At 43.5% G+C, this 24,507-nt stretch overlaps 1 protein-coding gene across 1 annotated transcript; it reads right to left on the reverse strand.

Annotated features, from left to right (window-relative positions):
* Positions 1-19,537: 19,537 nt before the first annotated feature.
* Cd300c (CD300C molecule) lies at positions 19,538-23,940 on the reverse strand. The gene is made up of 4 exons (NM_001368239.1): positions 23,778-23,940; positions 23,000-23,347; positions 20,957-21,077; positions 19,538-19,858 (listed from the first exon to the last, which is right to left on the reverse strand). Exons 1-4 carry the CDS (start codon positions 23,848-23,850, stop codon positions 19,711-19,713), a joined length of 690 nt encoding a protein of 229 aa, NP_001355168.1. The 5' UTR covers positions 23,851-23,940; the 3' UTR covers positions 19,538-19,710.
* Between the last annotated feature and the right edge of the window lie 567 nt (positions 23,941-24,507).

The following is a 24,507-nucleotide window of genomic DNA, read 5'->3' on the forward strand; positions in this document are numbered from 1 at the left end:
GCTAAACCTCGACTGCCAGACACACCACCAGGCTTTATCTAAATTGCGTTTGTTTCAGACCTTGTACAGACTTTAGTCTGAACTCCACACATCCAGGCTTTTTTTTTTTTTTTTTTAAGAAATCAGTTTTTTGTACCCCCTTCAAGAGTGACTGGGCATATATGTCTTCAGATGCCACCTATCTCCACCCCCATCATGTCCATGCCGTGGTAGCAGCAATGGTGGCAGTGACAGAACAGCCTTGGTCCTTTAAATTGCCTGTCACACCCACTTAACTACATCAGAGCCAGCAGGGTGGGGGACAATATATACAACACATGGCTGGTCACCATCTTCACTATGGGATAAGTAAAGTGGACTCATAACTTCACCACCATCTTGATTAAGGGCAGCCACATGACTGGCAGCCATCTTTGTTTTGGGAACGTCATCAGCACCACCATCTTTTTTGTTTTTTGTTTTTGTTTTTTGAGACAGGGTTTCTCTGTATAGCCCTGGCTGTCCTGAAACTCACTTTGTAGACCAGGCTGGCCTTGAACTCAGAAATCCACCTGCCTCTGCCTCCTGAGTGCTGGGATTAAGGGTGTGCGACACCACGCCCGGCCATCACCACCATCTTAACTAAGGGCTGCCAAAAGTACTCAGTGCCTTGCTGACAGCCATATCTAACTTCTCTGTCTAAGCTTTAGCTCTTTGGATAAACTAAACCAACAGAAAACTACAATGGCCTATAATGGTGAAATATTTGTAGTCTCAGCAAAATTGCCAGTCTATGAACTGCATCTATGATTAACATTTTTATTTTAATATTAGAAGAGCTTCAATGGAAAAATTGTGAGTTTTAAGGTTCAAACCTAACAGGGGTGTCCTTATCTAACCTCTTGTATATGTCTTCAAGGTTAAGCCCAGGACGAATAGTTAGAAACAAGTCAAGTTTGTCTATTCAGCTATATTTTACAAAGATAGATGGTACTCGGGACTTCAGAGACCTGCTGAATATGGAATTTGATATGCTTTAACTTACCTTGACAGATAGAGATTTCCAATTCCTAATAGTGACTCTCCCAAGGTCTCCACAGAAGATAAATGGGGCAACAGCGACTCCACCTGTATTGTGGTAATGCTAACCACTGGGCATAACTGCCCCTAATGCCTCACCGAGTGCCAGAACTCTGCCCAAATTGTGGACAGGCAAGACACTGGAAAACTGAATGCCTTACTTTGTCTAGACAAAAATAGGACAACCTCCCCAAGTTCCTGGTTCACAGAAAAGTCTATTTAGACCTGGCAACTGAAAACTGATGCTTGCCTGGGGCCTGTGCCCTCAACTAAGTCACCAACACCACAAGAGCCTAATAGGGTGGTCATCTAGGTAATGGGTAAGTTCCTGTCACTCTCATTGATGCATAGGTCATTTAGATTATCCTTCTCATGTCTCTGATGGGTTTAAAGATGAGACTAATGGAAGAATCAACTTTTTACCATTTTCTTTATCTAAAGGAACTCACTTACTTTACAGTGACTGCTCCCTGTAATCAACCCCCCCCCCCCGTGTCCTCTGGTGAATAATTGGATGGGAAGGAGTGTGTAGTTTATGTAAAATCTGAGGGTATAGAATCTTAAGTTGTGAGGGTCTAAGAAAGTGTTTGGGTACTTAAAAAATGTAAATAGTGACAAGAAAATGATTAAACGTATATAAAAGGAACAAAAGGTGCTTCAGATTTCTTCTCCCGGTCGTCATCACCCGGCCCCCAAAGCGCACGGCCTTTGCATCCGTGCCTGCTGTCTGCTGTCTGAGACACGGCAGCGAAGAATCCAGACTTGTCTTTCTCTGCTCAGCTTGCAATCTTTCTCTACAATATCGCAATCCCACTTTTAAAAGGCATCTTCCCAAAAGACTTGCCTTTTTTTTCTTAGTCACTCCAGAGCTATTGCGGGCTCTGCAGACTCCTTTTCTGCGGCTGCTTCACGGGTCTCCCAGGCTCCTTGGAGTTTCAGCGGCTCTGGACATCTTTGTTTTCTGTTGGGACAGTGTTTTATCACAGCAATAGAACGCTAATACACCCCATGAAGATGAAAGAATTGGAAAGAAACCGATTTTTATTATAATTGAAATTCATACATATAAAGATGAAAAGAAAATTGTAAAATTTTAGAACGTTGTTTTACACACACACACCCCTAAATAAACAAGTGAATAAGCAAAGATCTATTTACCTGTAACGAATAACTTCAAATCTATTAAATCTATTAATCTATTAAAAGATAGCATTTAGGGCTGGAGTGATGGCTTCCTGGGTAAGAATTACTGTAAAAGCACGAGGCCTGGTCTGAGTGTGGATGCCTGACCCATAAAAGGTAGGCCAGACAATGTGCACGTGCGTGCACACACACACACACACACACACATAACTCACCTCACCCAAACACATACACATACATTATCTAACACACACACACACACAAAACCACACATAAAATACCATTTAATAATAATCTTTTCCCTTTTTGTGTGGAACTGGGATCAAACCCAGGACTTTACACACAGTAGACAAGCAAACTACCATTGAGCCACATCTCCAGTCTAAGGACACCATTTAAAATAAAAATATGGGGCTGGAGGGATTGTTCAGTGGTTAAGGGCACTTGCTGTTCTTCCAGAAGGCCCAAGTTCTAGTCCCAGCACCCACTGAGGTACACACAAATCACCTCTGTAGTTCTAGGAATTTCTGAAGCTCTGATTTCACACAGATGCACAATTAAAAACTAATACAAATGCAGGCTTAAGAGAGACAGCTCCATTCTCAGGTGCTCCAACACACCCAGGATCAGAGGATCAGAGGTGAGGTGGACACAACATCTGTCCCCAACACCGGGAATAACTGGGACCAGCGGGACCCAGGCACACAGGAACTCCACCAGACCAGTGGCACGGGTTCCTTCCGGTCTTTCTGGGCTGCTGCCCTGAGCAGACCTTGCGTGCAAAACTCTTCAGCCAGCCCCACAACACCCAGAGGCAGCTCCACTCCCAGGCACTCTAACACTAGAGGATCCCAGCACCCCAGGAGCTTGGTCACACCAGGATCTCAAGGTCCCAAAGGCAGCTTGACTCCCAGGAGCTCAGATACACCTAGGATCTCAGGATCTCAGGATCCCAGAATCACTAGATCACAGAGACAGCTTGACTTGGAAGAGCTCTGACACAACCAAGATCACAGGAAGGACAGGCTCCAGTCAGACATAGCCAGGGCAGGTAGCACTAGAGATAACCAGATGGCAGGAGGCAAGTATAAGAACACAAGCAACAGAAACCAAGGTTATTTGGCATCATCAGAACCCAATTCTCTCACCATAGCAAGTCCTGGATACACCAACACATCGGAAAAGCAAGATTCAGATCTAAAATCACTTCTCATGATGATGATAGAGAACTTTAAGAAGGACATAAATAACTCCCTTAAAGAAATACAGGAGAACACAGGTAAACAGCAAGAAGCCCTTAAAGAGGAAACACAAAATTCCCTTAAAGAGTTACAGGAAAACACAATCAAACAGGCGAAGGAAAGGAACAAAACCATCCACCATCTAAAAATGGGACTAGAAATAATAAAGAAATCACAAAGGGAGACAACCCCAGAGTTAGAAAAACCTAGAAAATAGATCAGGAGTCATAGATGCAAACATCACCAACAGAATACAAGAGATAGAAGAGAGAATCTCAGGTGCAGAAGATACTATAGAAAATATTGACATAACAGTGAAAGAAAACGCAAAAAGCAAAAAGCTCCTAACACAAAACATCCAGGAAATCCAGGACACAATGAGAAGACCAAACCTAAGGATAATAGGTATAGAAGAGAGTGAAGATTTCCAACTTAAATATCTTCAACAAAATTATAGAAGATAATATAGATAATATAAAGATATATAGATAATATAATAATATATAGAAGATAGAACTTCCCTAAACTAAAGAAAGAGATGCCCATGAACATACAAGAAGCCTACAGAACTCCAAATAGACTTCACCAGAAAAGAAATTCCTGCTGTCACATAATAGTCAAAACACCAAATGCACTAGACCATAAAAGAATTTTAAAAGCAGTAAGGGAAAAAGGTCAAGTAACATATATAGGCAGACTTATCAGAACTACACCAGACTTCTCACCAGAGGCTATGAAAGCTAGAAGATCCTGGGTTGATGTTATACAGACCCTAGAGAACACAAATGCCAGCCCATGCTGCTATACCCAGCAAAATTCTTAATCATCATTGACAGAGAAAACAAGATATTCCATGACAAAACCAAATTTACACAACATCTTTCCACAAATCCAGCCCTACAAAGGATAATAGATGGAAAACACCAACACAAGGAGTGAAATTACATCCTAGAAGAAGCAAGACAGAAATTTTTCAACAAACCCACACAAACATAATTCCACCTCTAACAAGAAAATTAACAGGAAGTAACAATCACTTCTTCTTAATATCTCTTAATATGAAAATTAATATTACCAACAAATCCTAATCAATTGAAATTCAAAAATATGAGGAATTAGAAATTTATCAGCTGTCATCCTGAGGTCTCTCTAATTTGGTAATGGGAGAAATAGGTCCAATATTGTACAATCCATATACACTTTCTGCTTCTTTGTATGTGTCAGGGTCTTGCTGTGTGCCACATAATGGTCTTGAAATCATGCTTCTCTTATCTCAGCCTCTCCATTAGTAGGATTGTTTACTTGGTGTTTTTACACTACACTGTGGTTTTCAGAACAGCTGACATATTTCAAAATTATTTATACAGCCAAAAGAAATGTAGACAATTAATTTGGGAGGTGGCTTGTAAGAGAACAGAAAAGAGTGAGACTGAAGGCTTTGCTAATGTTTATAATTATCGTATTGATTTTGAAGAGTAGGGCTTTATAAGTTACTCTTATTCTGAGATGAATGCTTTTCAAAATCATCACAGCCAAGGAACCAGAATCTTACCCTTACCTAATGTCTGTGCCACCCTCTGAACAATGAAACAGTTGATGAATGACTTCTTGGTAGACCATCTTCATTCATACAGCATTTCTTAAATGAATGTAACCTGCTGCCTGTGGGCTGAGAGTGACGACAATCACTCAAGTCAAATAGCATTGACTGTAGCAGGAAATCTGTATCCAAAATTGGTGCCTACAATTCATTCCTTGGCGCAGTATAACTGTCAACTCTTAGTTTATCTACTATGGAGGTAAAAATCCTCTGGCGATCTGAGGGACATTCAAGTACAGCCTTATTACAATGAACTCCAATGTCCAAAAACTGTTCTTATTTTGTGTTTGTACCACAGTAAGAACCAAGACTTTGAGCTCTACTAAAAACAAAACAAACAAACAAAAAGACTTTATTTATATTCACTAAAAAACTAATAGTGATATATTATTTTAAAATATTGTATAGTTAATATATTTGGAGTTCTTTAAAACTTATATTGAAAGGGTAAAGTGTCCACACTTTGGTCTTCGTTCTTCTTGAATTTCATGCGTTTGGCAAGTTGTATCTTATATCTTGGGTATCCTAAGTTTCTGGGCTAATATCCACTTATCAGTGAGTACATATTGTGCGAGTTCCTTTGTGATTGGGTTACTTCACTCAGGATGATACCCTCCAGGTCCATCCATTTGCCTAGGAATTTCATAAATTCATTTTTTTAATAGCTGAGTAGTATTCCATTGTGTAAATGTACCACATTTTCTGTATCCATTCCTCTGTTGAGGGGCATCTGGGTTCTTTCCAGCTTCTGGCTATTATAAACAAGGCTGCTATGAACATAGTGGAGCATGTGTTCTTCTTACCGGTTGGGACATCTTCTGGATATATGCCCAGGAGAGGTATTGCAGGATCCTCCGGTAGTACTATGTCCAATTTTCTGAGGAACCGCCAGACTGATTTCCAGAGTGGTTGTACAAGCTTGCAATCCCACCAACAATGGATGAAAGGATGGACCATCTAGTGATTGCCATATGCAGGGATCCATCCCATAATCAGCTTTTAAATGCTGACACCATTGCATACACTAGCAAGATTTCGCTGAAAGGACCCAGATATAGCTCTCTCTTGTGAGACTATGCTGGGGCCTAGCAAACACAGAAGTGGATGATCACAGTCAGCTATTGGATGGGTCACACGGCCCCTAATGGAGGAGCTAGAGAAATTACCCAAGGAGCTAAAGGGAACTGCAGCCCTATAGGTGGAACAACAATATGAACTAACCAGTATCTGGGAGCTCTTGTCTTTAGCTGCATATGTATCAAAAGATGGCCTAGTCGGCCATCACTGCAAAGAGAGGCCCATTGGACTTGCAAACTTTATATGCCCCAGTACAGGGGAACGCCAGGGCCAAAAAGGGGGAGTGGGTGGGTAGGGGATTGGGGGGGTGGGTATGGGGGACCTTTGGGATAGCATTGAAAATGTAAACGAGGAAAATACCTAATTAAAAAAAAACTTATATTGAGAAAGATATATGTATTTTCAGTATTGCTGTAGACAAACATCTACATAAGACTGTTCAATTGATTATTGTTTTATATCAAACAACTTTTATAATGCTCATTTTTATTGTTACAATATTTTATAAATTTTAAAGAATATGATAAAAGATGAAAGATATTGCAGGTTTTGATCGGGGGGGGGTGCTCTCCAGGAGGAGTTGGGGTACAAAAGAGAAAGAAGAATGTGATGTAAGTCAATTTACTCAAAATATGTTTTTAAATGTTAACAAATTCAGATAAATTGAAATTATGTATCTTTTCTCATCATAAGGCAATAAAACTTAAATCAAACGGAAAAAAATCTAAGTTAAATAGAAAAAATGCAGGCTTAAGCTATAAATACATAATTAAATAAATATAAGGAGTTAGATAGGTGGCTTATGAGTAAGAGTCACCTCTGACCTTCATGGACAACTGCATTCACATATGCATACCCACACACAGTCATACACACATATAGATAATTAACAATAAAGTCGGGGACTGGAGAGACAGCTCAGTGACAGAGTGCATACTGCTCTGTCAGAGGACCCAAGTGTGGTTCCAAACCCATGAGTGATGGCTCACAACCACCTGTGACTTCAGCTCTGGGAGATCCATCACCCTATTCCGTTATCCAGGGGCATTTCACTCACACGTGCATGTGTTTCTGAGTCACACACACACACACACACACACAATTATAATAAAACAAATCTTTTAAAGATCTCAAGATAAAAATGTAATTCATTCAAAAACAAATTTAATAAACACACTAACAGGTTGTAAAGAGAAAATCATTTATTTAAGAACATTTTATGATTTGCTTTAAATTGCATTTCTTGTGAGTGTGTGTGTGTGTGTGTGTGTGTGTATTGTGTGATGTGTTTGTGAGTGTGGAGGTTCAGCACAGCTTGCACACGGGAGTCAGATGACAACTTCTGGGTGTTGGTTCTCTGCTTCCACCTAAGTCCTGGGCACAGGCCTCAGGAGACCAGGTTTTCACAGCCAAGCTGACCCATCTCACCAACCCTTAGAAGATGATTTCAAAGTTCCCGAATAGTTGGGTTATTACAGTCCATGCTCATAGATAAGGAAGTTACACTAAGGGTGCATTCGATTCTCTGTGCTGTGTTGGGAGCCGCCCTCACATTTGCCATTACAAGATGGCGCTGACAGCTGTGTTCTAAGTGGTAAACATAATCTGCACACGTGCAGGGGCAGTTTTCCCGCCATGTGTTCTGCCTTTCTCGTGATGACAACTGGGCCGATGGGCTGCAGCCAATCAAGGAGTAATACGTCCTAGGCAGAGGATAATTCTCCTTAAAAGGGACGGGGTTTTGCCATTCTTTCTCTCTCTCTTGTTCTTGCTTTTTCTCTTTCTTGCTTTCTTGTTCTTTTTCTCTCTCTTGTTCTTGCTTTTTCTCTCTCTTGTTCTTGCTTTTTCTCTCTCTTGCTCTTGCTTTCTTGTTCTTGTTCTTTCTCTTGCTTTCTTGTTCTTGTTCTTTTTCTTGCTCTTGTTCTTTTTCTCTCTCTTGCTCTTGCTTTCTTGTTCTTTTTCTTGCTTTCTTGCTCTCTCTTGCTCTCTCTTGCTCTCTTGCTCTCTGGCTCCTGAAGATGTAAGCAATAAAGCTTTTGCCGCAGAAGATTCCGGTTTGCTGCGTTCTTCCTGGCCGGTCGCGAACGCGTGTAAGAGTGCTGCCTGGCTTTTATGTCCACTTGGTCCAAGTTAGAGTCATCTGAGGGAAGGAAACCTCAGTTGAGAAACATCTCCATGCCAGCAGAGTGGTACAGACCTTTGACACCAGCACTAGGAAGGCAGAGGCAGGTGGATCTCTGTGAGTTCTAGGACAGTCCCTAGGGACTACATAGAGACTCTATCAAAAAACAAAACAAACAAAAAACAAAACAAACAAAAAACAAAACAAAACAAACCCCCCCCCAAAACCCAATAACAAACAGAACTCCTCTATCAGATGGAAATGTAAAGAGCGTTTTCTTAATTAGTGATTGATGGGGGAGGGACCAGCCCATTTCAGGTTTGGGCTGATGGTTCTGGGTTTTGTAAGCAAGCCACGAAGAGCGAGCCAGTAAGTGGCAGCCCTCCATGGCCTCTGCATCAGCTCCTGCCTTTGGGTTCTTGCCCTGTCTGACTTCCTGTTTTGACTCTTTTGATGCTGAGCTGAGATGTGGAGGAGACAACCAAGTAAACCCCAGAGCTGCTTTTGGTCGTGGTGTCTCCTCACAGCCACAGAAACCCCGACTGACACATGTGCTCACACTCAAAGCCCCAGAGTGCACTTTTCAGAGAACTTCTCTATCCTTTTTTTAAAGCATTATGTTAATTTTTATATATGATTTTTTTCCTGTCAGTCTATGCACGATATAAGTGCAGTGCTTACAGAGGCTAAAGTGAGGCGTTGATCCCTGACCTGGGTTGTGAGACATCTGGGGTGGGTGCTGAGATCTGAACTCAGCACCTCTGCCTGATCAGCCACTGCTCTCCATTGAACCATCCTCTCTCCAGCCCATACTTGATTTTCCTTTTAGGAACTTGATTGGCTCGTCCTAAGATGTAAGCAGCAGAGGACCTGGCCAGTGCAGATGGACACTTACCTAAGAAGAGAGCCGTGCACCAAGACCTGAGAGTACAGCTCTAGCTAGAAGACCGCAGTGCACCAGTGTGAACCACGCTGGCTCAGTGGGTGTCGATGCTGCACAAGCCTGGTGCCCTGAATTCAGTGCTCAGAACTCACGGGAAGGTGGAAGGAGAGAATGGATTCCATGAAGGTCTGCATGGACTGTAGCATGCAAGCACACACACACATGTCACAACTATATTCAATAATGATAAAAAATTAAATGTAAGGAGTTAAACATACAAATGTTTACAATACAGGAAAACAATTTAATTTTTACGGTGTCACCGCCTACTCTTTTGTTATTACTATTCATCTTCTTAGGTTGTTTGTGGTTACTTGAATATTTTTTTTATATTCATGTGCCTGAGTGTTTGTGTCTCCATGCATGCGATTGCACCTGGCAGTGCTTAGACAGAGCAGAGGAGGAAGTTGGATCCCCTAGAAATGGAGTCAGAGATCACTGTGAGCTGCTGTGTGGTGCAAACCTGGATGAGCAGCTTGTAACTGCTGAGCCTGCTCTCCAGCTCCTACCTGATATTTGAGGCAGAGTTGTATGTAGTCTAAGATGACCTGGAATTTACCTTGTAACTGAGGATGAAACTCCAGATTCTCCTGCCTCTACCTCTCGTATGCTGGGATTGCAAGCATGTGCTTGTCTTGGTGTAATAATTTCTTAATTGAAAGCCAAAGGCATAAGTCACAAGAGAAATGTTGACTAATTTGCTACAGTACAATTAAAAGCCATTTATCAAAAGATATGTCTCCTTCTGTATGTCTCTATCTATATGTCTATCTCTATCTGTATCTATGGCTATAACTATTTGTATCTATCTGATTATATATATATATAAGGTGGTGGAAGTAGTTCAGTCAAGAGGGCTTGCTGTACAAGCTTGAGGGTCTGAGGCAGATCAGCTGAACTCACATAAAAAGCAGGCCTTGGTGATATGTGTAATCCCAGCCTGTGTTTTATTTTATAACAAAAGCAGGGTGGGGGAGGGTGGAAGAGGAGAAAGAGGGAAGGAGGGAGAAGAGAAGGGAAAATAGGCTCTAAAGTGTTTAACCGCAGAAGAAAAAAAACAATGTCCCAGGGCACTTACATAGCCAATCAGAGGGCAGCATAACAGGATGCAGGTTAGAAGGTCAACATATCAGTTGTGTGAATCTCAGAGAGACAATGTTATATGATGAAGTCATGAGGCTTAGAAATGAAGCATGTTACTGGGCGTGGTAGAACCTGCCTATAATCCCAGAACCGGGGAGGCAGAGGCAGGAGGATTGGGGTTGGAAACTAGCCTGGTCTATATAGTCAGACATTGTTAACCAAAGAAGGAAGGAAGGAAGGAAGGAAGGAAGGAAGGAAGGAAGGAAGGGAGAAAAGGAAGAAACAGATAGGCAGACTGAAGGCAGGCAGATAGGAGGGTACAGTGGGATGCATCTCTGTGGCAGAATGCTTGGTCTATGTGCCAGGCTTTGGGGTTACTCTAGAACAGTGTTGGAAAAAAGTAACACTGGTGCTGGTGTGGTGGTGGAGGTGAACTTCTATGAGTTCCAATCCAATCTGGTCTATAAAGTGAATTCTGAACCAGGCTTCCACAGTAAGACCCTATGTAGGAAAAAAAAGTATAACTCTGTTTATATAACAATCAGACACAGGAAAGCTAAGCAATACACCCTTGGCCTGCCCATGAGCATGCATGTAGCTGAAAGACTCACAACGTGAGGACTTCCCCACGTTCTGACTCAGGAGAGGCGACACCCCAAATCACTCACAAGAAACGGTCTTGCTGCAAACTGCAAGAGGACTTTTATTCAAGAGGGCTCTCAGGCCCATGGTCATACACCACGCAGGGGTAGAGAACCGTGGCACCCTGAGTAGCTGGGTAAGGGGGTATTTAAAGGAAGAAACCACAACTTAAGGAAGTGGGGAGGGCGTTGTTGGAAAATATCAAAGATACCAGTTAAGAGTCCCAAGGAAGTGCAAAGTCACAAGAGTCACAAGGAATACCTGGTAATTGTGCAGGTTATCTCTCAAGACAGTTTCTAAGAGCCCCTAACAATATCACATTTGCATAGCGGGTTCCAGCAATGGTCAGGGTGACTTTCTTTGAATGCACACTCTTTGAACCCAGGAAGAGGGTGGGTGGAGGAATGTTGCTATCTGTTTTATGATTAGCAAACCTTGGAGCATTAAGTCATAGAGGTCACATTCCCAAGCCTGGGGCTAAAGGCCTAGAATTTTGTTTTTACATTATACTTTCATAGAAAATCCTTAAGACAAGCAGATATAATATCCTAGGTTCAGGTTGTCACTAAGGTGGCTGGGAGGCAGAAATGTGCCATCAGACAGGGAGATCATCATTATTGCCCACGATCTATAACTGAATCTGGAGGACACATTGTCATGAGTATTTCTCATGGAGAGTGTACATATTTATTGGACAAGCTGTCAAATTGTCTTCTAAAGTGTAGCTGCCTGTGGCTACACCAACCAGGTGCTTAAAGGGGAGGCTGGGGCTGGATGGAGAAAAGACAGAGAGAGAAATACAAAGACCAAGACAAAGATACTGATCAAGGCCCAAAGTTTACTTAAGAGTCTGAGCTGATAGAGGGGGAAGGCCCATCGCCCACCACGCCAGGTTCTTGATGCTTTGTCTCCAGGTTGTCAGCACTTGGCTGCCAGGCTGTTGCTTATTCAGGAATGTCTCAGGAAGTCAGGTTCAGCCTCTCAGCGTGTAGCAGCATCTTGGAGAAAAGCGCAGAGGTGGCAGAACAATAGACCTATGTAGGTTGGAAGACTCTACCCTAGGTGGTCTCCTTTCACAATGGCAGAACAGGTCATTGCCAGCCTGCTCAAGGCTAGGGAAGGCTATAATTCCTCTTTAAATATATAATAAAAATAGGATGGACTGGGGCATAAAATTTACTTATGCTCTATGGTCCTGTCTGGGAATTATGGTGGCTGGTGGCCAGGCCTGTCTTGGGACTTCGGTCTCAATGGACTTATTCTTATCCATCCTGGAGAACATGTGTAGCTTGTTTGTGGTTTTTTTTTTTTTAACACAAACAACGCTATATGGTGCTATGATGAACAAACCACGGCGCATGCCTCTGTCTTAGATTGAAATAAGTCAGAGACCCAGTGGCCCATTGGCTGCCAGCCCTCATAGCACACTGTTTTTCCCAATCATACCAAAGCCACAATATGTACTGAATGCATCTCTTCAATTGATGGATTTCTGCCACCTGTTTTGCTGAAGGCGAGCCTGCACTGAGGTAACTGACCTGCTTAGAATATAAAGCTGAAAGTTGAAAAGCAATAGGATTAAGGCTGCCTGTAGGGAAGTCCAGGTACTCTATTCAGTTGCAAATTAGCAATGATCAATCCCGAGCTCTGGCCTCCTGGTGTGGGGGAGGTGGCATTGGGAATTGACAGAAAAACTGTTAATTCTCAGGAAAAAGTGGAGGCTGTGCTCCAAATTAACACTTCTGGCTAGATAAAGATTTTTAGCCATCATCAAAATTGGAATCATACTTACTAGAAGATTCAGGATCTGTGTACACTTGACAAACCAATCTTTTTCTTTTAATTAATTACATTAATTAATTATATGTAAGTACACTGTAGCTGTCTTCAGACACTCAAGAAGAGGGCATCAGATTTCTTTATGGATGGTTGTGAGCCACCATGTGGTTGCTGGGATTTGAACTCGGTACCTTCCGAAGAGCAGTTGGTGCTCTTAACCACTGAGCCATCCCGCCAGCCCCTTGACAAACCAATCTTTCAGGCAGCTATCATGCTCCATTTTCTTTTTGTGAAAACAAAAACAAAAACAAAAACAGAAAACCACAAACAGAACCTCTTCCCCATATTAAAACAGGGTCTGGACCTTTACCCATATTAGTTAGGGGGTCCCGCCACTTAATCATGGCATATGAACTGGAAGTAACTGGATGCCAGTGACAATCTGCTGCAGACTGACCTTTAAGGTCAGTTTGCAAAAAATTTAAAACAAATAAGACAAAATTGAGATATGCTTTTGGTGATCTTGGGTGGGGTGTATAATTGCTCCTGGTTGTTTGTTTGTGTTTGTTTTTGTTTTTCAAGACAGGGTTTCTCTGCATAGCCCTGGCTGTCCTGGAACTCAGTTTGTAGGCCAGGCTGGCCTTGAACTCAGAAATCTGCCTGCCTCTGCCTCCCGAGTGCTGGGATTAAAAGTGTGTGCCACCACGCCTGGCCCCTGTTTTGTTTTTAAAAGCCATTTTTTTCAGAGTGCAATGGATGAGCATGTTCAATAATTCCTTATCCCACTGAGTTATAAGGGATTCCGGTTTTATGTTCAATACCAAGTTTCTTACAAAATGAAATAAAATTGTTGCCAGTATAGGATGGCCCATTATCTGTCTTAATGACTTTAGGCAATCCCATACCATTAAAGGCTTGTAAACAATGATCAATTGCAGTTCTAGACGCTTCTCCCATATGTTGAGAAGTAAAAAGAAATCCTGAACAAGTGTCAATACAAACATGTATATATTCATGTATATATTTCAATTTTCCAAATTCTGCATAATGAATAACATCCATTTGCCAAATATGATTGGGCATAAGGCCTCGTGGAGTAACCCCTAAATTTGGAACTAGAGATAATGTAATACATTTAGGGCATTGTTTTATAACCATTCTTGCCTGCTCCTTAGTGATCTTGTGTCGGAGTCTTAAGGTATGGCTAGAGAAATGAAATTTATCATGATCACAGCTAGCCAATGCAACAGGGTCTGAAACTAAGGCCTCTCCTATTAGAGCTCTGTCAATTCAATCATTGCCTGCAGCTAAAGGTCCAGGAAGACCAGAATGAGCTTGTATATGACCCATATAAAATGGATTTTTTTCAAGCAAGAATGATGTTTTGCAATTGTGAAAACAGAGATCCTGCCAGCATATTAAAATTAAATGTACCACAAGTTTCCATAAAAAAAAATGACTGTGCAACATATAAACTATCAGAAAGATATTAAAAGCACCATTCACATACTGAAAAGCATTCAGTACCGCTGTCAGCTGTGCTAACTGAGCTGAGAGCCCAGGAGTCTCTATGACTACCTGTTGATTATTCATAAGATATTCAGCTCACCCTTCAAGGAGCCGTCAGTAAAAATCAAAAGAGCATTAAACAAAGGCTGTAAAGATGTCATATTAGGAAATATCACCTTATATACATTTAAAAATTTTTATTAACCTATCTTGAGGATAATGATTATCTATAGTTCCTATAAATCTTATTTCAGCAAGCAACCAATCCATACTGTGCTGCTTCAGCCAAGTATCTTGATCTATATTAAGAGGCTGAACAATGATATCTGGCTCTTTGCCAAAATAAGTTAGCACCTGCTTCCTTCCAAGTATAATCATCTGGGCTACTGCCTCATAATATGGCAGGATATTATGTTTAGGAGATATCCTTGAATGTATCCACATTAGAGGAGCCCTTTGCCACAACAATCCTGTAGGCATATGAGTCGTATTAAAAATTAACAGATGTAAAGACAAAGAATAATCTATATAAGTAACAAATTATTCTTCAATAGCTCTTACTACTTGTTGTAAGGCCAGCAATCCTTCTGAGGTTAAAGATCTGAGGGAGGTAGAATCAGGACTCCCTTTAAGAATATCAAATAAAGGTTTCAATTCCGTTGTAGTAAGCTTTAAATAGGAGCAAAGCCAATTTATATCACCTAACAGTTTTTGAAAATTATTTAAAGTTTTTAAGCTGCCCCTGTGAATAACTATTTTCTGGGGAAAAACAGCTTGATCCGTGAGTCTAAAACCCAAATAATTATAAGGATCCCGAGTCTGTACCTTCTCAGGAGCTATTTGCAGTCCTTTATAAGCTAAGGCCTGTTGTAAATCTCTATAACATAAAAGCAAGTCCTGAGGATCTTTTCCTGCTAATAAGACATCATCTGTGTAATGAACGATGTATATCATTGGTCATTATTGTCTTACAGGCTGAATGGCTTGTGCCACAACCTTTTGACATAACGTAGGACTATTAGCCATGCTCTGGGGGAGAACTATCCATTGATATCTTTTCACAGGTTCCTTACAATTAATAAGAAGCAACACTGAAAGCAAATCTATCACAATCCTCAGGGTGCAAAGGAATAGTAAAGAAACAATCTTTCAAATCTACCACAATTTTATAATATCCTTTAGGAATGGCTACTGGAGATGGAAGCCCAGGTTATAAAGTTCCCATGGGTCCCATGGTTTCATTAACCTTTCTTAGATCTTGTAACAATCTCCATTTACTGGACTTTTTTCTTTATAACAAATATTGGAGTATTCCAAGGAGACTGAGATTCTATTAAATGCCCCTGCCTCTAATTGCTCCTGCACTAGCGAAGAGACAGCTTCTATCTTTTCTTTAGGTAAAGACCACTGATCAACCCACACTGGAATATTATTAAGCCATTGAATTTTATCAGTATTGGATGCAGGCAAGATAGTGGCTATTACGGAAAATACCTCAAGCCTCTTGTGTTAGAGTGAGGCTTAGGACCTTCAAAAGTCTTAATACCTTGTCCTTCCTTTCCTAGCCCCCAACCAGGCAAAAATATTTGTTTTAGCATCTGCTTAGTCACTACCTCATTAGGACTGCACATTATAAGGCCCCTCTGTGACAAAAGATCTCTTCCCCAGAGGGTAACAGGCAAATTTGACATAACATACGGCTGAATTTGTCCTGAATTGCCCTCCTCATCTCTCCAGGTTAGCAATTTAGAGCTTTGTTTTGGGTTATTGGCATAACCAATTCCTTGAAGGTGAGTAAGTGTATCAGACCAAGGCCAAGTTGAAGGCCAATCTTGTCCTCTAATAATTGTTACATCAGCTCCAGTATCTATTAATCCTTCAAAGCTTTTCCCTTCAATTATCAATTTAAGGTTAGGCCTCTGACTAGTGATTGGTTGAAACCAGTACACATCAGAGGAACCAAAGCCACTCTGTCCTCTCTCATTCTTAACAAATCTGGATGGTAGCAGATGCAAGGGAACTAAGATAAATTGAGCAATTCTTTGATTAGCAGTACAGTTATAATACCATGAGGGGAAACAGCCAGAATTTTAATTTCTCCCTCATAACCATTATCTATAACACCTGGATAAACCTGCAGTCCTTTTACAATAGAACTGCTTTGTCCTAAAAGAAATCCCCAAGTTTCTGCAGGTAAAGGTCCAAAAACTCCTATAGGCAGAGTTTGAACTCCCATTTCTGGGGTTAATACTTCATGGGTGGTGGAACTGAGGTCCAATCCTGCACTTCCTGGGGTTACCCTGATAAGCTCAAAAACAGATTTCCTTGGCTGGGCAGCAGCTTCATAGCCCCATAAGCTGCTTGCTGTGAGTGTCTTAGGGGCTGAGGCTGGCCCCTCTTCTTGTTTCCTGACAGAGAACGGCCCTGAATGTCTTAGATTTACAGTCTCTGGCCCAGTGGTTACCCTTCCTGCATCGAGGACGAACTCCTGGAGCATAGCCTGATTGCCTGTTCTTGGCACCTCTATTCCTAGGACAATCATTTTTAAAATGGCCCAAACTTCCACACTTAAAACATGGCTTATTCCCTCGTTTCTGTGCGAGCATTTCTTGCACAGTGGTTCCTTGCAAAGCAGTGGCCAAGGCCAAAGCCTGATTATATGAAGGCCAATCTCTGCACAAAGACAGATATACCCTGCTACGTCTGTCTGTCCTTTGTGTGGCCGAGAAGTGGCTTGACATGCTGCGTTAGCATTCTCATAAGCCAATTGCGAAACAAAAGGATTTCCCATTTGAGATCTCCATGAATTCTACTGGCTGCTTTCCTTAGCCTATCCACAAAGTCCTGGAAAAGCTCACCAGGGCCCTGCCAAATAATGGCTACACTTCCATTGACATCCCCTTTAGTCGGTAACTGATTCCAAGCGTGGCGGACAGCCATTGCAACCTGTGCATACACTCTAACAGGAAACCCAATCAGATTAGCATTGCTTTCATATTGACCTTCTCCTAAAAGGATGTCAGTATCCCAATCTGGGTTTCCTGTCTGACCACTCAAAGTGGCAGTTCTCTTACTGGCTTCTCGCCATTCAGAACTCCAAAGTAAGAAATCTCCTCCTGACAAAGTATCCTTACATAGAGTCTTCCAATCTCCGGGGATTAAATTTGACTCCATCACAGTATCCAATGATGCTTGTGTAAAAGGAGCTGTAGGGCCATACTGTGCCATAGCTGTTTTTAACTCCTTTATCACCTTGAACTCCAAAGTCTGATATTGTCTGACTCTATTGTTCTGCTGGTCAATTATCTCAACTACAGGCAAAGCTAGCATGTCAGATGTATCCTGTCCTTTGCCAGAAGCCTGACTCATAGCTCTTTCTAGTGGCGATTGGTACATCTCAGAACAGCTCTTCTTCCCTGTATTTGTCACCTATTTTAGCTCCTGTAGCTCATTAGTCAATTTCTGCAACTTAATTTCAAACTATAATTTACTTAGTTGCATGTCCATTTGAGTAGCATCTCCTTCGGTAGAGGCTATAGCTGGAGCAGAAGGTACTCAAAAGGCCACCTCCTCATCATATTTGGTGGCTCCTTGTTCAGAATGAGCTTCTTCATCTAGTGTTAGCTCACCATTAGTATCTCTATAACTTCCTAATTTAGGGTTGAGAAGGCCCTTTTCTGAGGAAGTCCTCTCTAGCAGGCGTTCTTCCTAAGATTCTTCAAGCTCTCCCTGGGCACTGTCTGACACCTGTGAGGTCTCTTCATCAATAGCATCTTTTATGTGCGCCCAGAGGCAGAAGGTGAAATTATCTGCCTGGGTGTTTCTCAGAGCTTCTCCAATAATCTCCCAGGTCCTCTTATCTAAAGTTCTTTCTCCTCTGAACCATGGGCAGCAAGAATCTATCTGATCTGAAAAATCCTCTAACAATTGTCCTTCAAACCCTACTCCTCTCACCTGAAGCAGCTCTTGAAGGCTGGGGACAAATGCCTGTTTAGAATTTTCTGATCCTATTTTCTACTGTTAACCCCTAAGTGGAATCAGTGCTGGGTCAATGCTGTCCCAAATTAGCCTCTATCCTTTCACACCTACAGCAACAATTTCAAAAAGATGAAGTTTAGACCCAGTGCTAGCATGAATACAAAATGTTGCTTACTGTGCTGGATACCATCTTCTTACTTTTCTCTCTTCTTGTGGAGCTCCACCAAGACAGTGTTCCCTCAGTCGATCCTTCTGAATTCAGTTCCCTGTTCAGGCACCAACTGTATTTGCCTGCAACTACAGGAACTGGGTGCCTGAAGGGGAGGCTGGGGCTGAATGGAGAAAAGACAGCAAGAGAAATACAAAGACCAAGACAAAGATACTGATCAAGGCCCAAAGTTTACTTAAGAGTCTGAGCTGATAGAGGGGGAAGGCCCATCCCCTACCACACCAGGTTCTTGATGCTTTGTCTCCAGGTTGTCAGCACTTGGTTGCCAGGCTGTTGCTTATTCAGAAATGTCTCAGGAAGACAAGTTCAGGCTCTCAGCAGGTAGCAGCATCTTGGAGAAAAGTGCAGAGGTGGCAGAACAATAGATCTATGTAGGTCAGAAGACTCCACCCTAGGTGGTCTCCTTCACAGTGGAGGTCTGAACAGGTCTGAACCAGTATGCTCAAGGCTGGGGGAGGCTACACTAAAGATCTACACCTAGACCTTTAAGTGGTGCTATCTTTGGCCTTGGTTGGAGCTGCTTCCTTCTGCTGTGGTGTAAGTGACCATCAAGCTCTTAGCCTAAAACACCCTCATCCCAACCCATGGTAGGGAGGGAGAAGAAAAAATTCCACAGCCAGAGGTTGAGGAGGAGAGTGCCCTGAATGCTGTTTTCTGTGTGTGGCATTGTCTCTTGATCAAGAGTTCACGGCAGCTTTGTTTACCTGCACAAGACCAAGTCTGCAAGATCAGCTAGTGTTCCATCAGGCTGCACTGTTACCAGAGAGTTACAGAAAGAATAAAAGAAATGTCGGTGGCGGGGGGTGGGGGGAGAGGAGACTTGAAGGGGAACAGGGAACACATGACTAAGGGGGTGGGATGGTGGGGTCGAGGTGGATATGATACAGTCATGTTGTACACAAGTGTGAACTTACCATGGAATAATGAAAGGTATCCAATTAAAAATCTACTTAATTTTATTTAAAGAGATTTATTTATTTATTTATTTATATGAGTGTTTCATCTGAATGTACACCTGCATGCCAGAAGAGGGCATCAGGTCTTTTTACAGATGGCTGTGAGCCACCATGGGGTTACTGGGAATTGAATATAGGACTTCTGGATGAGCAGCTGGTACCATTGAGCCATTTCTCTAGCCCGAAATTATTTAAATATATAGGTGTTTATTGGGTAAATTCTCTATGTGTTTAATACAGCACAAAGAATCTTCTAAAAGTTTCAGAGCATTCTAAAAAATACACATTTCCTGGCTCTTCTCAGCCACTAGAGGAGCTGTGTCCAGGGACAGGGCCTTGATGACAGACTTCACTGGTTCTCATAACAGGGCCAAGCGCTGCTTCCCCCAGAGCACCTCTGAGGCCTGTTCACCCAGAGCAAGGCACCAAGCATGCTCAGGAACAGGGGCAACTTCAGAGACACCAGGATCCAGAAGTGGGGGCTGCTCAGAAGAGACCTGTAAGGGACAGAGTCACAGTAAGCTCACTTCCCAGAAGGTTACAATAATGCCCTGTGCTATGTGACTGTCTCTTACCCAGGTCTGTGTCCACAGAGATCTATGCAAGGACAAGGAGAAGGACTGCCTGAATGACCAGTGTGATAAATACAGAGCCCAAGAAGTAGCCTTGAACTGAGGGCTTGACCTGCTCTCTTGAGACTAAGCCCATGGGCCTCTCCCCCTATGGCCTATAACATTGCAGGAATTTCCTCCCCAACCCATACCCAATTATCTTCTAACTAGACCCCTCCCACTCTATCTTGGTGGCATTTATTTATTTATTAAATTACTTACCTTTTTTTATTTTTATTTTTTTTTATTATGTAGCCCTAGCTATCCTGGAACTCATTATGTAGACCAAGATGGCCTCAAACTCATAGAGATCCATCTGCTTTGGCCTCCCAAATACTGAGTGGCTTGTGCCATCATATCTAGTGGCTTAATCATTTTACATAGTTAATTGTGTGTGTGTTTACTCATGTGTGTGTATGCAGGTACACATGTGTATGCCTGAATGTGGGCATCAGAGGATAACCTTGGTCATTCCTCAAGAGTCACCCCTTTGTGTTTGTTCTGAGACATGTCTTGCTATGCAGCACTGGCTAGAATGGAACTCACTATGTAATCCAGGTTGGCCCTAAACTCCTAGAGCTTGCCCTGCCTCTGCCTCCCAAGTGCTGAGATTCAAGGTGTGAGCCACCACAACTGGCCTATCTATCTCATCTATCTTGTTTGTGACACAATCTCTCACTAGCCTGCAGCTTGCCAAGTAGGCTGGCTAGTCAGTGAGTCACAGGCATCCTCCTGTCTCTATCTCAGCAGCTCTGGTATTTCAAGTAGGTGCTGCCATGCTGACTTTTCGTGTAGGTGATGTGACTCAAACTCAGATGTACTTCACCAGCAGACCCATCTCCACAGAGCAACTGGCACTCACAAGACCATCCCAGGTCAGCCTGAGATTGGGAAATCCATATAGGAGGGAGATACAAACAGTTCCACCTGTGCTCTATGACCCCTGCTCCCCATCCAAAGGAGTCAGGGATTTCGGTTCCTCACCGAAGCTCAGGGCTGGGAGCAGGAATTGTGTCGTCTGTGGTCACGTTGGGCTGAGTGTGCACCGCTGAGGATGTGGGGGAAGCCAGAATGTTGATACCGTTCCCAGGGCGTGAACCTTTGACTGGAGCAAAGGATGGAAACACAAGACAGTTCTCATGACCTCCACTCCATGCCTTACCCACTAAAGCCTCTGTCACTCTGCTTCACACAGGTCCCTAGGGGCATGTGGATTATCTCCCAGCCCATATCATGGTGAGCAGAGTCTGGGTGGCATTTGCAAACATGAACCCAGTTTTCTTAGAAAGGACAGCTTAAGTGTCCCAAGTGTCTTAAGTGACAAGACCTTAGTGAGTGCCAGGTCCCATCCAGCCTCAGCCACACCTTTTGCCTCCTTGTCCACCATCTTTCTGGGGACAAACAGGGTAGTGGGACTCCATGTCTGCCTGGCCCATTCATTCCTAGTGTCAGCCAGACAGTCTTCTCTGAGGAATGAGGAGATAGAAAGTTCTAGAAAGGCAGATGTGTGTAGGCCCCTGAGGAGAATGGACTCTACTGCAGAGTAGTGATGTCAGTGGGATTGAAGCTCCAAATCTTCAGTACAAACCCACAGATGAGGTTTCAGTGAAACATATAAGGGGAAAATCAAAGTGGAGAACCAGGCACCAGAACCTGGGTGTGGTGATAAATGCTAGCAATTCCATACTGGGGAGGCAGAGACAGGAAGATCAGGCATTCAAGATGAATCCTAAGTACACAGTGAGATGGTGGTTAACCTGGGCTACACAAGATCCTCTCTTCGAATAATGATGATGGTAATGGTGATGGAGAAGGAGAAGAAGAAGGAAGAAGAGGAATTAGAAAGAGGAAGGGGAGAAGGAGGAGGAGGAGAGGAAGAAGAGCAGAAGGAAGAGAAAGAGGAGAAAGAGAAGGAGGAGGAGGAGAAGGAGGAGGAGGAGGAGGAGGAGGAGGAGGAGGAGGAGGAGGAGGAGGAGGAGGAAAAGAAAAAGAAAACCTGGGATTAACAGAGAGGATGGGCCCTTTCCTTCAGCCCCTGTCACTACCTCAATCCTTAAACTGATGCACTGATTTGGTTTCTGTGAACAAGGGAGGCTCCATTAGAGGAGAATCAACTACAAACATGGAGAATATTGGAGAGCAAAGTAGCTGAAAGCCTGTCTTCCATCCTGCTTGACCCTCAGCCCTAAGAAGAGGAACCTTGGAGGGATTCTCTGAGTCTCTTCCAGCAGTTAATGGTTCCTTGGAGAAGGGACACAGGGGATCTTGGAGGGGGTAAGTGGGTTCCTCGGGGCACTGAGAAACCCCATAGACTGCCTAGGCTCCTCCTTGTGTCTCTGGTGGTCCCTCAGAAGTCCCAGAACCAGTGATGAAGCTGGTACCCAGAAGGGAAGTCGGGGTACCCAGGTCAGAGCCACCTTTGAGAGAGGGGAGCTGATGAGCTAGGGTATCATTCATCTATGGAGAATGGAGACAGGGCCAGAGACCTGGGAATGTGTACTTGAGTCTTAACAGGACAGGAAGTCACAAAGAGCCAGTGATGTGATTCAGAGCCTGTTTCTAGAAAGTTTCAGGCCTGAGCCTGTCCCATGGTGCACAGAGAATCCCCACCAGGGGCTGATGAGATGGCTCAGGGGGGAAAGGCCCTGCTTACCAAGCCTGATGACTTGAGTTTGACCCACAAGGTGGAAACAGAGAATTGACACTCAGAAGTTCTCTGTTCACTCACACACTCCAAGGGAAGTCCCCTAGAAACAAATACATGAACACACAAACAAATAAATAAAATAACACAGTCGTTTCTAAGGACACAGGTCCCCACTGTGCCTGTGTGCGCACACACATGTACTGGTGCACATATAGTATCACACGTACCACACATGCTCTCATGGAGGCGCGTGTGCACTCACACTCCCTGTCCTGAATCTCTCACTAGCCAAGCTCAGCATGCTGAGGTTCCTGGCTTCCTTCTTCCATGAGGGAATGGCAGGCCTGGACTCAGGCTGCCCTGGCAGGAAGGAGGCTTACCTGGGACCACGAACACCTCAACCTTGAAGGACTTATCGATCTGTAAGTAGGCATCATAAAAGAATCCTATATCCACCATACACATGTAGGTGCCTGCATCCTCCAGGGTGAGGTTCTCCAAGGTCACTGTGAAGGTGAGGTTGTCTGGATGGTCCCTGATGGACACTCGGCCATTCCTAGCTTCTTCTGAGGCACTGGTCTTGACAATATCTTTACACAGTACATTAGATTTCCATTTGCACCAGATTTTTTTTTTAGTTTTCAATTTCTTCTCATACTGACAGGACACACTGAGTGACTCCCCCACAGTGCCTGTGACAGTGCTGGGACCACGCACAGGGAAATGGCCTGGAAAACACAGACCTCAATTCTGCACCCTGACCGCTGGGGAGTAGGAAGTCTTCCCTTGCGTCAGGTCTTAGAAAACCCTCTGGTCTTGAGGAAACCATGAGAAAGGAGACAGGCTTTGTCAGATCAGGAGTCAGGACTGAGGTCATAGAGAGATTATAAAATAAATAGAGATTATGCGGTTATGGCACTGACTGTCACAGGTGACCCTCCCAGTTGTCCTGAATCTGCCTCAGGTGTGGTAGACATGACTGTATTGTGCACAGAAACCTGGCAGCCCCTGGGGAGCAGATGCTGATGGTCCTGGACCCCACCCAACCCCACCCTTCCTGCTTCTCTCTAGACCCCTCTGCCTGTGCTGACTTCTCTCTCTGTCCCTCTCTCCCACCTCCCATAGATTTCCCCTTTCAAGTAAACCCAATACACCTACCTCCATGCATATCTGAAACCAAGGAGAGTAGCACAGCTGAAGGCAGCCACAATCTTATTACTCTGGGATTCATTTCTTCAGCTCAGCTGTCTCCTGCACCCACACCAGGGCCAAGAGAGGAGAAGGACATGTCTCCTTCTAGACAGTAGAATGCCCTCTTGCCTAGTTCTCCTTTCTGTCTTCTGCTTCCTGGTCCCTGGCTCTCACTTCAGGCTCCAGATGAACAGGTGCAGGAAGGGCTCTGTTGATGTTCCAGGCCTCAGAGGCTTTGGTTCCTACCACACCCAACAAGTGGGGAAACCCACGGCTGGGGACTGAGGATGCCATCTGTCCCCTAGCCTTTACCCAAGGGCTTCCACCCTCCTGCCAGAGGCCTGGGGAGCATTTCTGTTTCTGGTCAGGTTGACCACCCTCTGTGACAAGCCCCTTCCTGAGTGGATTGGAAAGCTGCCATTCTGTTGCTCTAACTGTGTGATCACAGAGCAATCACCTCCTTCCAAATATCAGATTATAGGGCACTCTTAGTCCTTGGGGTGTCTAGGACCATTTCCGGGTTCACACTGCTGGTCAAGGTCATGCTGTGACCTGATCCCTTAATCAGAGTTTATCTGGGTGCTGTGTCCCCACAAAGAGTACAGACCTGTAGGTCACAGCTTTCACTTCTCTTGTCTTATTCTGTTTGGTTTGTTGTTTTTCTGTGGCAGAATCGCTATCCTAGGCTGGCGTCTAT

Source organism: Mus musculus, chromosome 11, assembly GCF_000001635.26.
Source record: "Mus musculus strain C57BL/6J chromosome 11, GRCm38.p6 C57BL/6J".
Taxonomy (NCBI): Eukaryota; Metazoa; Chordata; class Mammalia; order Rodentia; family Muridae; genus Mus; species Mus musculus.